At 51.8% G+C, this 11,295-nt stretch overlaps 2 protein-coding genes across 2 annotated transcripts; both read right to left on the minus strand.

The window, feature by feature from the left end:
- Positions 1 to 1,310: 1,310 nt before the first annotated feature.
- On the minus strand, positions 1,311 to 6,362 carry LOC149810190 (putative peroxisomal acyl-coenzyme A oxidase 1.2). The gene is given in 9 exon segments (XM_089994394.1): positions 1,311 to 1,821; positions 1,873 to 2,458; positions 2,461 to 2,486; positions 2,824 to 2,869; positions 2,872 to 3,142; positions 4,924 to 5,297; positions 5,300 to 5,381; positions 5,625 to 5,829; positions 6,181 to 6,362. Coding segments are annotated over 9 exon segments (2,283 nt in total).
- A 775-nt stretch (positions 6,363 to 7,137) lies between these two features.
- On the minus strand, positions 7,138 to 9,327 carry LOC149810191 (putative 4-hydroxy-tetrahydrodipicolinate reductase 1, chloroplastic). Its single transcript, XM_089994393.1, has 3 exons — positions 9,154 to 9,327; positions 8,286 to 8,432; positions 7,138 to 7,659 (listed from the first exon to the last, which is right to left on the minus strand). Exons 1-3 carry the CDS (start codon positions 9,325 to 9,327, stop codon positions 7,138 to 7,140), a joined length of 843 nt encoding a protein of 280 aa, XP_089850519.1.
- Between the last annotated feature and the right edge of the window lie 1,968 nt (positions 9,328 to 11,295).

Raw genomic sequence — 11,295 nt, forward strand, 5'->3', positions numbered from 1 at the left:
CCACTTCACAATCACAACGCAGGTAGGCTCACCGCAAAGCATAGTGTGCTACGCAGGCTGCGGCCTATTTTAGCATGCACCGTGCTGACCGGTCAGCTTGTGACGATTCACATAAGTATGGACCTGAGTTGAATAAATAATACTGATCAACTTAGAACAGAGGAATTGCCACGAGGAACTGCCTGAGCCATTGCTATCTACACATCATAGCAATGGACGTAGCATCAAACTACTGCTACGTGATCGATGTTGGCTCAACGTTGGCACATCAAGATGAAGCCAATATCAGGGTCAGTCGTCAAGTAGTTCACATGCCGACAAGCGTCCTGCTGGACGCTCCACATGACATCTCATGGCCACGCTTGTCACAATCCGCTGCTGCTGATGGGACAAACGCTTGCTGCTCAAATAAACATCCATCCATGGCCCCTCGCAGCCCTGCGGTTGGCTATTTAGCTAGCTACAAGGCCATTTCCCTTCCATGACTGATATAGCCACTGCATATTCAGTGTCTGCGAGTCGACATGGGCATCACATCTTTGAGCGCAGCTGTTGCATGCAGGCTTGAGCACCGATTCCCATGCAGGGCCCTCATCGGTCCTATTCAAGGGGCTAGCCTTTGCCATGGTCAGCAGCGCGTTATAAACATCACCGTCTTCTCGTCCCAGCGCGCTGTTGAGCTCGTAGTCAGTGAAACTCCATGCATCCACCAATGCCACTGCATTGGGCCGCATCTCACGCAGTTGGTTCCTTATCACCTGGTGAACCCAGGCCGCCTGCGCACATACGGCTGCTGTTGAGTTGATGGATGGGTGCCACACACAGCTTCTCACGCAACTTTGAGGCTGGCTGTAAGACGATGTATTGCCAGGCATACATGTGGGGGTGCGCACTGAGTAGAGCTATGTCAACCATTCACGCTTGTTCAGGCACACGTTCAGACACTCACAACATACTTTGATCGCACTTCTGACAGCACTGGTCTGATGATGATGATGTATCTACATGAACGTAAAGTATTTACATCACTACTGCATCCACGTCTGCCTCAGCAGATTCGTACAAACCAACAAAGAAGTGAGCCAACCACTGATATTTCCGGAAGGTGCGTCACATGCCAGTGATGCAAGTTGAAAAAGGGCAAACATGAGGGGGCAATGGCCCCCCATTGAATGGGAATCCCAGATGGCTCACGCAGGTGGCATATCGGAAAGAGCTCAAAGGCATGGCGCGTCCATGGGCATAAGTGGTTTGCTTCCTGAAAGCAGCGACCCTGACGCAGCAGGCCAGCACGAGAAACACCCTGTAGTTTAGGGCTCTACCTGTGCACTGGATAGGTAGCCGTCCTCCAGGAAGTCGCCCAAGTGGCGTTGCACAAGGTCAAAGAGCCACACGCGGCCGACGGTCTGGAGCACAGCGCGTCCAGGTGCTCCCACGTCGCCTGAAGCTTGTGCCTTTGCCAAGTACAGCTGAAAGTTTTGCAGCATGGCAAGCTCGCAGTGCGCACGGGCGAGCTTGATGAGCGACGTCGTGCAGCCGTTTGCTGCATCATCTGGGCTCTGCAATGCACTTTCTCCTGCAAAGCGCTGATTTGTGTAACCATTTGAAGACGCTGCATGCAGGCATGGCGAAAAAATGCACAGCATTGCTGGCTCCGGACACCCTTTCAGTGCCGCTGCACAACTGTGGTGCCCCATTGGAAATGGGCTTGATGATTCAACGGTCTTATCCCATCCACAGCAAGAGCTGAATCGACGCTTGGTGACAGGCTGCTTTGTTGACAGAAGACTAACTTTACAGAGAGTGTGGGTCTGGGCAGTGCTTGGCAAAGTGCACAATTCATGAGCAAAACATCAGAACAAAAACGCGTACCATTGTTTATGTCTGATAGCTGTTAGCATTGCCTGCGATATTGTGCCGATTGTAGGAGAGAATAGGCAACTCTGGGCACAAGAGCAGAAATACAATGCCTCTCTCCACGGCACTGAAACCGGCGAACAAGAAGAGGGTGCCACGCTGTCATTGCTACTTTTGAGACAGAGCAACAGCGAGAAGTGCAACGTACCCTGAAGGTCCGATATTGCCTTCGCCGCCAACCTCGCGGCCCGATGGCTCAGCGCATCCACCTGTAAGTCAGCCCGGCTCCAGTCCTGAAGACTTCGCACAGCACACCTGTGCGTGGGCAGCTGTGGCAGAAGCGCGAGGTACTCGCACTCTGGAGGAAGGCTGTCGGTGCTGCCGCCCTTGAGCACGGCAGCGGAGAACTTGTTAATGTAGCGAGCGGTCTGCAGCAGCATGACGTTGTTGTCGCCCTCCCAGGTGCAGTTCTGTACGTACGATGCGTACAGGGTTGGAAGGCCTGAAAGCACACTGTAGCCATGGCCGCCACACGTTCGCCGACATGCTTCAATGCCATCTGCTGTGGTGCCTGTCGTCAGTGCCTTCATGCCGCTGAGAGCGCGTGCAGCCTGGGCAGGACATCAAACCTGCAGGACATTAGCATAACATCCTGATGAAGTCCTCCCATTTGTTGAGAACACGATGCAGCAGGTTCGTCACAGTCAAGCACTGCCAGGAGAGGAAGGAAGACAAGCGCAGTGAACGTTGAGTCGTGCTAACTCATTGACAATGGTCCCTTGAATGCAGCTGCCCTGGGAGCAAGTAGGTCCCTGAGCGTTCCCAAACGGCAGCTCACGTAATATCTACATGTCAACGTGCGTAAGCCGTGTCCTGTGAGACAATGTTTGCACTCCAATCATGCGCAAATGCAATCCAAATCACCATACGTCAGCGAACGAAAAGTACAAGCAAAACGTAACGCACTTGCCAGACTTGCGATCCTCCTCGTACTTCATGTACGCCTCCCACAGAAACTGCCCATGTAATGCGAAACGTAGGAAGCCGCAACGATGGGAAGCAGCGTGGCTGCTGTGTTCTCGTAGTCGATGACCTGAGTCTCCTGCTGCCCAGCCTGCTTCGCAGTCTGCCGACGGACAGAACAGTAGCGTACTGCGATGGTGGCAGCCTTAGCCAGGTACCGAGCCGCAAGGCGCACAATATCGGCTCTCACAAACACCATTGTGCTGTACGACGCCTTGAGGTTGTCCGGAGGAGGGGCAACGTAGGTTCCGTCCTTCAGCACCTGCACATATCGCAGCGTTTTCGTCGGACCCTGTCATTTACGGCTCGCGATGCCTGAAAATGCTTGACTTTGGGGGACAAACATGGGGTTGAACCCCATGCTGGCGAATCATTGACAGATCGGGTTTCAAAGCCTTTGACCTTCAGGTTGCAGTAGCTGCAGCGATGACTGTATTGTGGTAACTAATGTGGTGTCGACACCCTTCCGGCAAGGTAGACACGAAGTAATCAGGCATCTGTGAGGGACTCCAGAAGCATGATGAGTACACCCCATGTATACACCGTACGACCGGTAAAGTTGCTACCGAACGGCAATTGCTACATATGTCCCTTTTGATGATGATGTATCTTCTTACAACACTACCGCATCCACATGGACATTGGCAACTCCAAGAACTACTTGGGAACCCGTGTTATCATTACCACCACCTGAGGCAAGCGTACCTGGACCAGCCTGACTTACCATAACCTGACCTGACATATCTTCTTCGTCTTCGTCTTGTACCTGCAAGAAAGGAGATCAGCCACAGCTGACCAAAATCGACCCGTCAATTCCTTTGGGAGATCGTCGCAACCCACACTCATAATCTTTGTCAGGAGATCAACCCCCAACAGAGATTCCAATTTAGTTGCCAAATTCCCACCTTGTAACCCAAGACCTCCAACCGTTTCAAGAAATTGGTCTATTTTAGGCCACAAGATGGGACAATCCACAGTACAGTGAACACAGCCTGTGTGAGCATCCCCCAAATGCTCATCGCAGTCGTTGCAGTGATACTGTAAGGGATCCACAAACTCGTAAGTTTGATTTTGAAGTCGGCTTCGTAGGGCAAACAGTTTACCACTCCTGGCGCTCATGATAGTACGAGCCCGAATAGAGGGCAAACTGGACAGATATGGTGCAAGACTGCGTGGTTGTTCACCGATGCACGTCCACTTCCATGGCACTGCAGAGTGCGGCGATGCAACAAATCTGGCTTTCCCCCGAATTAGGTGCCAACTCCAGATATTGTCGAGGAGGTGTTGCCTATCAACCTCATCAGTAGGCAACGCCTCTGCTCCCAGCACTGGCATATTCACTGTACGCACTCCCCCTTGAGATCTGGAGGAGGTACGCCTAGCGGCCTGCTGTTTTTTAGGGGCCTTGAAGATGTCAGAGATATTCAGGTCGTGGCAAATGTCCGATGAAAATTTCTGCACCTCGCCTTGCCAATTCGCCCCTGCCCCCTTGGGCGCCCGACGGCTCTATGCCCGGAAAAACGACTCGCTTTTGCCAGTTTACCACCATCGAGTTCCTTGCAAAGTGGACAAATGCTTGTCATAGCATTGTTTAGAGGCATCCATTAGAAGCGAGGGGGGCAGTAGGCCCAGGTCTGTGAACAAGACTTCTGAGGCAACTTCTACGCACTGCAATCCCATCACTGCTCGCATCGCCTCCTTTGCGACGACGTCAAAGCAGCGTCTATTGACTTGTGAGGTTGACCAGACCCCACTACCAAACTTTTGTGATACCAAATGCACCTTGGGCAGGCTGAACACAGCCCTCCATATGGCGCACGCAATAGTGTAACAAGTGCTGCAATCCTGCATTATACCAGCCCTCAGCGGCAGCAGGCGTCTGAAGTTCGGGCTATGAGGGGTTTTTCACAAGTCGTAGGGTATCCTGATATCGGCCCCGTATTGCAAGCACCTAGAATGGGCTGTCTGGCAATATCGTTGAGGCAGCCTGAAGCAATGTACAACCCAAGCAACCTCGTCCATGCCCCAACAGTACGGCCGTACCTTTGAGTACTTCATGAGCATGGCGGTCCGTGGTATTGTGACGTGATCGAAGCGGAGGAAACCGTTGTCGACGCCATTGTATCCGAACTTGGGCCCGATATCGCCAACTTCGATGCCGGGAAGCTTCCGATGCGTCTTGAGGTCTCTGAGCTGCATAATGAACGCGTGCGGCCCATGGTCGCGGTCGTTGATGAAAAGGCGAGCCATGACAACGGCGTGTGTTGCCGTTTTGGCCAGGCCCCCTGGCCACCACTTTGTGGAGGTGAGCGTGGGAGAGTGCACGACAAACGACTCGGTCGCAGGGATGTATGTCGCCGTTGTCTCAAGGCCGCGCACAAAGGTTCCGTGGCCAAGTTCGGTCTGCGCGTATGTGCGATGATCTGTAGTGCGTTGCACTTGGGCAGCAGCTCTGCCTTCTGCTCTGATGTGCCCTGCCCCATAATGGTTGGTATGAACATCTGCATGCACTTTCGACAACTGAGGTTGGCAAAGTATCTGCATGATCAGACAGATGAACTCGCCCTTGCAGAAGGCTCACAATATGCGCTCATGGACGACCTCATCAGTACAAGGCAGCTCCTGATTCCTCCTGTGGCATTTGCACCCCAACTTTAAACTGCGATGTCCATCAAGTTTGCATTGCTGCATAATTGCAAAATGGGGCATGTCCTGCTGCGACTGTGCCACGGTGACGAGCGTACCCCGATATGCAGCTCCAAACCCCCTGGCCAGTCTACCATTGACCTGATCGACAGGGCATCCTCTATTGTGAGCCCCTCTTTGGACATCTTCATCCAGATGTTTACAGCCGCCCGCAAGCCCCCCACGTACTCCTCCTCGCGCGTCAAGAAGTAGCGTCGTGACTTGTCTGCCCAGGGAGCTTGAGATAACATGTTCGCAAAGCTCCTCCTGCACAGCTTCCGGGCCGTTGGCACCCTCGAGTGCTGGGTATGTCGGGATACAACCCTACATAAGTTCCCCCATGCTTTTCAACAATGACTATGCCAGAACATGACCATACACAAAACTATCGAGGAGACAGTGCCACTTTCACACTTTTGCCTCATTTCACGTGGAGGCACAGAAACCTCACGTCATGTTCGATTGTGGTCATAATATTCGCCTCATACCGGCCACCAGTGCTGCGCACAGCTACACAAACAATAAACTTCACCAAAGACGAGTACATGCAAAGAACACGCATTCATAAACACAACACGATAGACGCATGGAATTCATTCACAATTGCGATGGAACCCTGACCTTTTCAGGAGGTTGTCTTTGCCCCCATATAGATGCGCTGCTAATTCGGCAACGTCGAAGGAGGCTTTGGATCTTTCATTGATGATGTCTTGCGTGGGTTCAGGCGCGGTTCCTTGCATTGTGCGGCTGACGCGAGCCTGGATTTCTTGCACATCCGTGGACGTAGTTTTCGACATGTTGCAATGGCTACTGTGTAGCGATGATGCATGCTTGCAGCAATCTTGCGAAACTCTTCACAGACATAGAGCCATGGACATGCCGACATGAAAGTTGATGTCATATCTGGGGGGCTGTGTAATGCCCTTCGGTCAGGCCGAGTCCTCGATATATTTGGAAGGTTTTCAAGTTTTTTTTCAAGCGCTTCACTGCCAATCTCTTTGCAACGCCCTGTATCTCGCATCCCATGGAGACCCTCCCCAGATGATCACCTGCCCTTGAAGCAAGATGCAAGGACGCTGTTGGCCATGCCGGGGGCGATGCAAATGGCCTGTCTCTTGGATTGCTGCGTTTGTTTGCAGTGAACCGTCTCATCTAACGTCCACAAAAACATGCCCCTTGCGAACACCAAATCAATCAAGTACACCGATTCCGTTGAGGAACCAGCCCAAAGAAATGCACCACAACCCGCCTGCAGTAAATTGTTGCATGCAGGAATGTAGGTATCTCGAGATAATGCAGTGATTCAATCTCATGCAGGCAAATACTCATCATTAGACTAATGATTAGTAGGCACCATTTGTACAAGAGTTAGGTCATTCTACTTTAGTCTGCAAGCAAATACTTACACCTTTGCAACAAATTACAGGCCAACAGTCCAATGAACTGTGCAGTGGCGACTTTCCTAGCCCCAACCCACTGCTACGGTTTATACAAACATTCCTCAAGTGATTGGTTTGACATTACTAAAACGGTCGCACAATCACAACGAAAAACGAACACGCACACAGGCAGCTATCGCATGGAGCCAGCTCGAAGCACGTCAATCATGTTGAAAAGCTTTTTCTCGGACTTGTGCTCGATCATGCGATGAAGGAATAGTGCGGCATCGACAGTGCCCTCGGCATAGATCGTTCTGCCGCACACATTGTGCTGAAACTCGAAACCAACGGTGCCGTCCGGAGACTTGAGCCGATATGTGTGGAAGGCGTGGCCATCAATGTACTTGGCAGGGACATGCATTTTGTCCTGCTGCTCGCTGACATCACGGACCTTTTGTATCTGGTCCACATTGAAGTCGATGCCCATTTGCTGGAAGGACTCTACAATCGCTTTCGCGGTTCCGCTCGTGTCCGCTTTTGTCCGTTGGTGCGACTCGAGGACCTCGAGCGTGTACCCCGCAAACGCCCCCGGGAAGTTCTGTGCCATGCTCTCCATCATTGCTTGAAAGGCAACCACCTGCTTGCCCATCTGTGGTGCGATGACAGCGTACACTCCTGCGGCATCTGTGTCTGCAGCTACGCGCGCAACGGATTCCTCAAAATCCAGACAACATTGGCTGTTACAAATCGGTGCTCATTCCACACCTCTCCGGTATAATTCGGTGGACATTCCGTGCCAATCTGTGTCGTCCATATCGATCACCACTGCCGTAGGCATGTACCATTGTTCACACCGACACGTTCTGCAATGTGTTTTGGGCACCTACAGGTTCTCGAATTTGTCATTCAATCCATGTGTCTGTGGCCCTGATTCAAGACAAGACGAAATCGTTGCGCAAACGGTGAAAGTGATCAATTGTGATATCAGAAATACTATTCATATTCAGTGCAGTTGATATACATCTAGACTGCAGAATTTGTATGCCATCATGACTTGTGCCTTATGTGGCTTGTACAGATCCACCTTATAAAGGCCTCGTGCATCGTGCACAGTTTCATCCCTGGCGTGCCCTTGATCAAATACTCATCACTGGTCTCTCAACATCACATCACCCAAGCTGCTCGGGCCGAGCATCGCCATACCAGACAAGCAACACAGCAAATTGTCGCACGGGAGGCCCTGCAAACTCTACGTCGATGAGAGTAAAGATCCACCAGTATGACGGCTACAACGCAAGTCATGAAAACGAATACGAGATGCTGTAAGAAGGGTTGCCGTACCAGCTTTGCTCGATCCCCTCCAGTTGTGCCCATGACAAAGGGGACATTGTGGTGGCAGTAGAACTCGGCGTTGTCCATGACAGCGCTTGGCAACGTGTAATCAATGATGACAAGTCCCGGGTACTTCGCTTTGACATCCGACATAACCTGAAGACAGACATAACCGTGTGCAAGCCAGCCAACAAGGAGCGAGGCGTTTGTCTTTCCCAACTGCGAATTGTGTCAAATCACTGGAGCTCCTTGCACAGAGCTGCAGGGAGAGGAAGTGCGCACTTTGTGACAGCAAAGGCTGATGTTCCTGCCGGTGACATGGAGACGATGGGCAAGCGGACAGCGGGGATCAAGTCATTCCATGTGTGCTTGATCCTTGACTTGATGTACATGCCTTTCCAAAAAAACAAGCACGCAGGGCCTATGCTTGGAAGATTGGAAGTGGCATTGCGTCCCATCCACTGTGACAGGCATCATTGAAGCGCATAGTGCTATTTGAAAACCAGTGCTTAGCTAGCATGGAGTGATGTCAAATTGTCGCTTACTGGAACAGCCACAACTCGCCTGGCTGCCCTACTTCAGATGGCATGCTCAAGAAAAGACTGCCATTAAAGCACATGCATGCACAGCATCTACAATGGATCATTTTGCAATCGAATAAGGCCAATCCCGATGCGGGGCCATCAAAGATCACAAAGATGGCGTTGCCAGGACACCTGTAGGGTTCAATACGATTGCGTGGCTCGCGCGCAAACCAAGGGCAAGCATTCGTGACGAATTTCTGCACAGACCTACAGAATGTTGAGATGCACTATCGCTTTGACGAAAGCACTCAAAAAAATAAAGTGCATACTCCCAAGACGCAATAGGGTCGCGCCTGTGCTCGTTTCTCTGGCGTTACTCGCTCCACAGGAATTCCAGAAATTCCAACGTTTCCAACTGCGACCCCAGTAGAATGTCCACAGAATGTGAACGGCACCAATTGGAGACCAGCACGAACAACTGCCTCCGCTGTGGCGTGGCCCATTTTACCAGTGCAGCTATTCACCATGATGGGCGGAGAACTGGCTGTACATAAATGCGAAGAGCGTCGAGCATGCATTTGAAAGGGCTCCACAGATCTGACGCAGCAAAAAGGTCTCGACCCCATCGGTATTTTGGACACCCGCATTTGTCCCGACTTCAATGACATCGTGCATGAAAATGAGGGCATCAAGCGTGCATTCCAGCGCAGCCGAGAAACACAAGTTGAGCGCTTTCTTGGCACAGCTCTGGCATGCAGGTTCGCTGCCCACCCGCTGTTGCACGGCTTTCGTCAAACAATCGACACAGACAGCAATCAAAACACACCATGCCATGATGTTGGCTACGGCTACGTCCGTAGCTATTGAGCATCACCTCCCGAGCGTGGCATGTAGTGTTGGAAAAAGAGTTTGGTACATTCGCTCGTGCAAGCCTTTATGACAGAAGCCAGACTGGTTCAAACACACAGAGTAAATCAGCACACTGCTGGATTCACAAGACTTGTGACATGTGCAGGCAGGATCTGGATTCAGGATCTGGATCGGGATAAATGACCATGTGACCATGCAAACAACTCGACCCTTCTCCTTGGATGACCTGCGAACATTCACAAAACGGATAACAACTGAAATACGTAAGTGTATTCATAAACATTGCAATTACAAGCGGCACTCTGCCAATCCACTGAGCGCTCCCCGGAGGAAGACGCGACGTACCCCATAGCAACAAGGCATACAGCAAGTGCAGGCAACGGTGAAGCCTTTGCCAATATTCACTGACATTCTCAGTGGAACTACTGTACATCAACTCGATGCTTACTGCCAAGATTGTCTCGGCTCCGATGCGGGCAGGCCACTGCCAACACACGGCCTCAACAAAACCAAGGAGCTCCCGCAGCCAGGTTGTGTAAGGCGGCGCGTCGACGGGGAGCACGGCATGTTAGATCTGCAAATACGTGGACGTTGGCAACTTCACAATATGAACGGAAAGAGGCAGATGCTGCATCACCCCCCGCCAGCTGTTTGTAGGTTGCAATAGTGCAGATCGTGCAGCTGCACGATGCAGGGGCAGTGTGCGCTGTGAAAGTTCTTACCATTTTGTGCGGTCATCAGGCTGCCTATCCTTGTGCAAAGACCGCAAGGAAACTCAGCGCTCCAAGCTCATCTCGACCATCCATCATTTTGCGCAGGACCATGTGGCATCCGGAGAGCTGAAATTTGTGTAACTGTACGTCGGCTGACAGTATCAGCAACGGCTTTACTAAGGCGCTGTCTTGTCCGGGTTTTGATGTTGGTCTGGTTAGCCTTGGCATGCTCCGCGTGCGAGACACACACAGTAAACTTTGCACTGCGCCAGACGAGCTGCATCTTGATTACTTGATTGATGGGTTGCACCCCAAAAGGGATGTCCGCATACATGTCTCGCCCATCTTGTGTTGTGCATCTTTGGTCGCGATATATATTGACCCGTTCACTTCGTCCCATTGTAGTCTATACCCTCTGACCCCTCCCACCGCTTGCGCAGTGCCCGACCCATTGCAGGTGCGCCCCTCGTCAAATGACACCTTTGATGCCATTCCGAGTGGCGTGAGGTTACGAAAACCGCCGGGGTGAGGCTTGAGGCATTCCGTTCGCCATCCGAATGCCACCTGCCCACCTGTTATGCAGCTGTGGTGGCACCAGGTGCCCTTGCACGCTTGACAAGACCGTCGGTGGTTGAATAGTGTGTTGAGAAACAATTACCGTCGAATACTTATTGTATTTACACAATTATGAGGTGCTAGAACAGGCCACATGTATAGGACTGTATGTGAACAAAGACTCTGCATAAGTTCTGGAAAGTGGTACTGACGAGTGTGCTGGAGGAACTGCCACCAATGGATGCCCTCAGCGACATCGGACTCCCAGATGTAATTCGGCATCGCTGCTGTGGATTGTGAGTGGGACGGCGTCCGAACGGCAGCAAGCACGGCGCGCTCATGATAGCCATCGCAGTC

The sequence above is a fragment of the Nuphar pumila genome, unplaced genomic scaffold, assembly GCF_984573655.1.
Source record: "Nuphar pumila unplaced genomic scaffold, dmNupPumi1.hap1.1 HAP1_SCAFFOLD_481, whole genome shotgun sequence".
Lineage (NCBI taxonomy): Eukaryota > Viridiplantae > Streptophyta > Magnoliopsida > Nymphaeales > Nymphaeaceae > Nuphar > Nuphar pumila.

Bases quoted from the DNA above. Each gene is read 5' to 3' on its own strand.
- LOC149810191 (XM_089994393.1), bottom strand. From the start codon at position 9,327: ATGGTGAATAGCTGCACTGGTAAAATGGGCCACGCCACAGCGGAGGCA. The intron at 8,433-9,153 runs GCGCGACCCTAT...GTCTGTCTTCAG, and splicing joins CGCCAGAGAAACGAGCACAG to GTTATGTCGGATGTCAAAGC. The intron at 7,660-8,285 runs GTACGGCAACCC...CTGGATTTTGAG, and splicing joins GAGGGGATCGAGCAAAGCTG to GAATCCGTTGCGCGCGTAGC.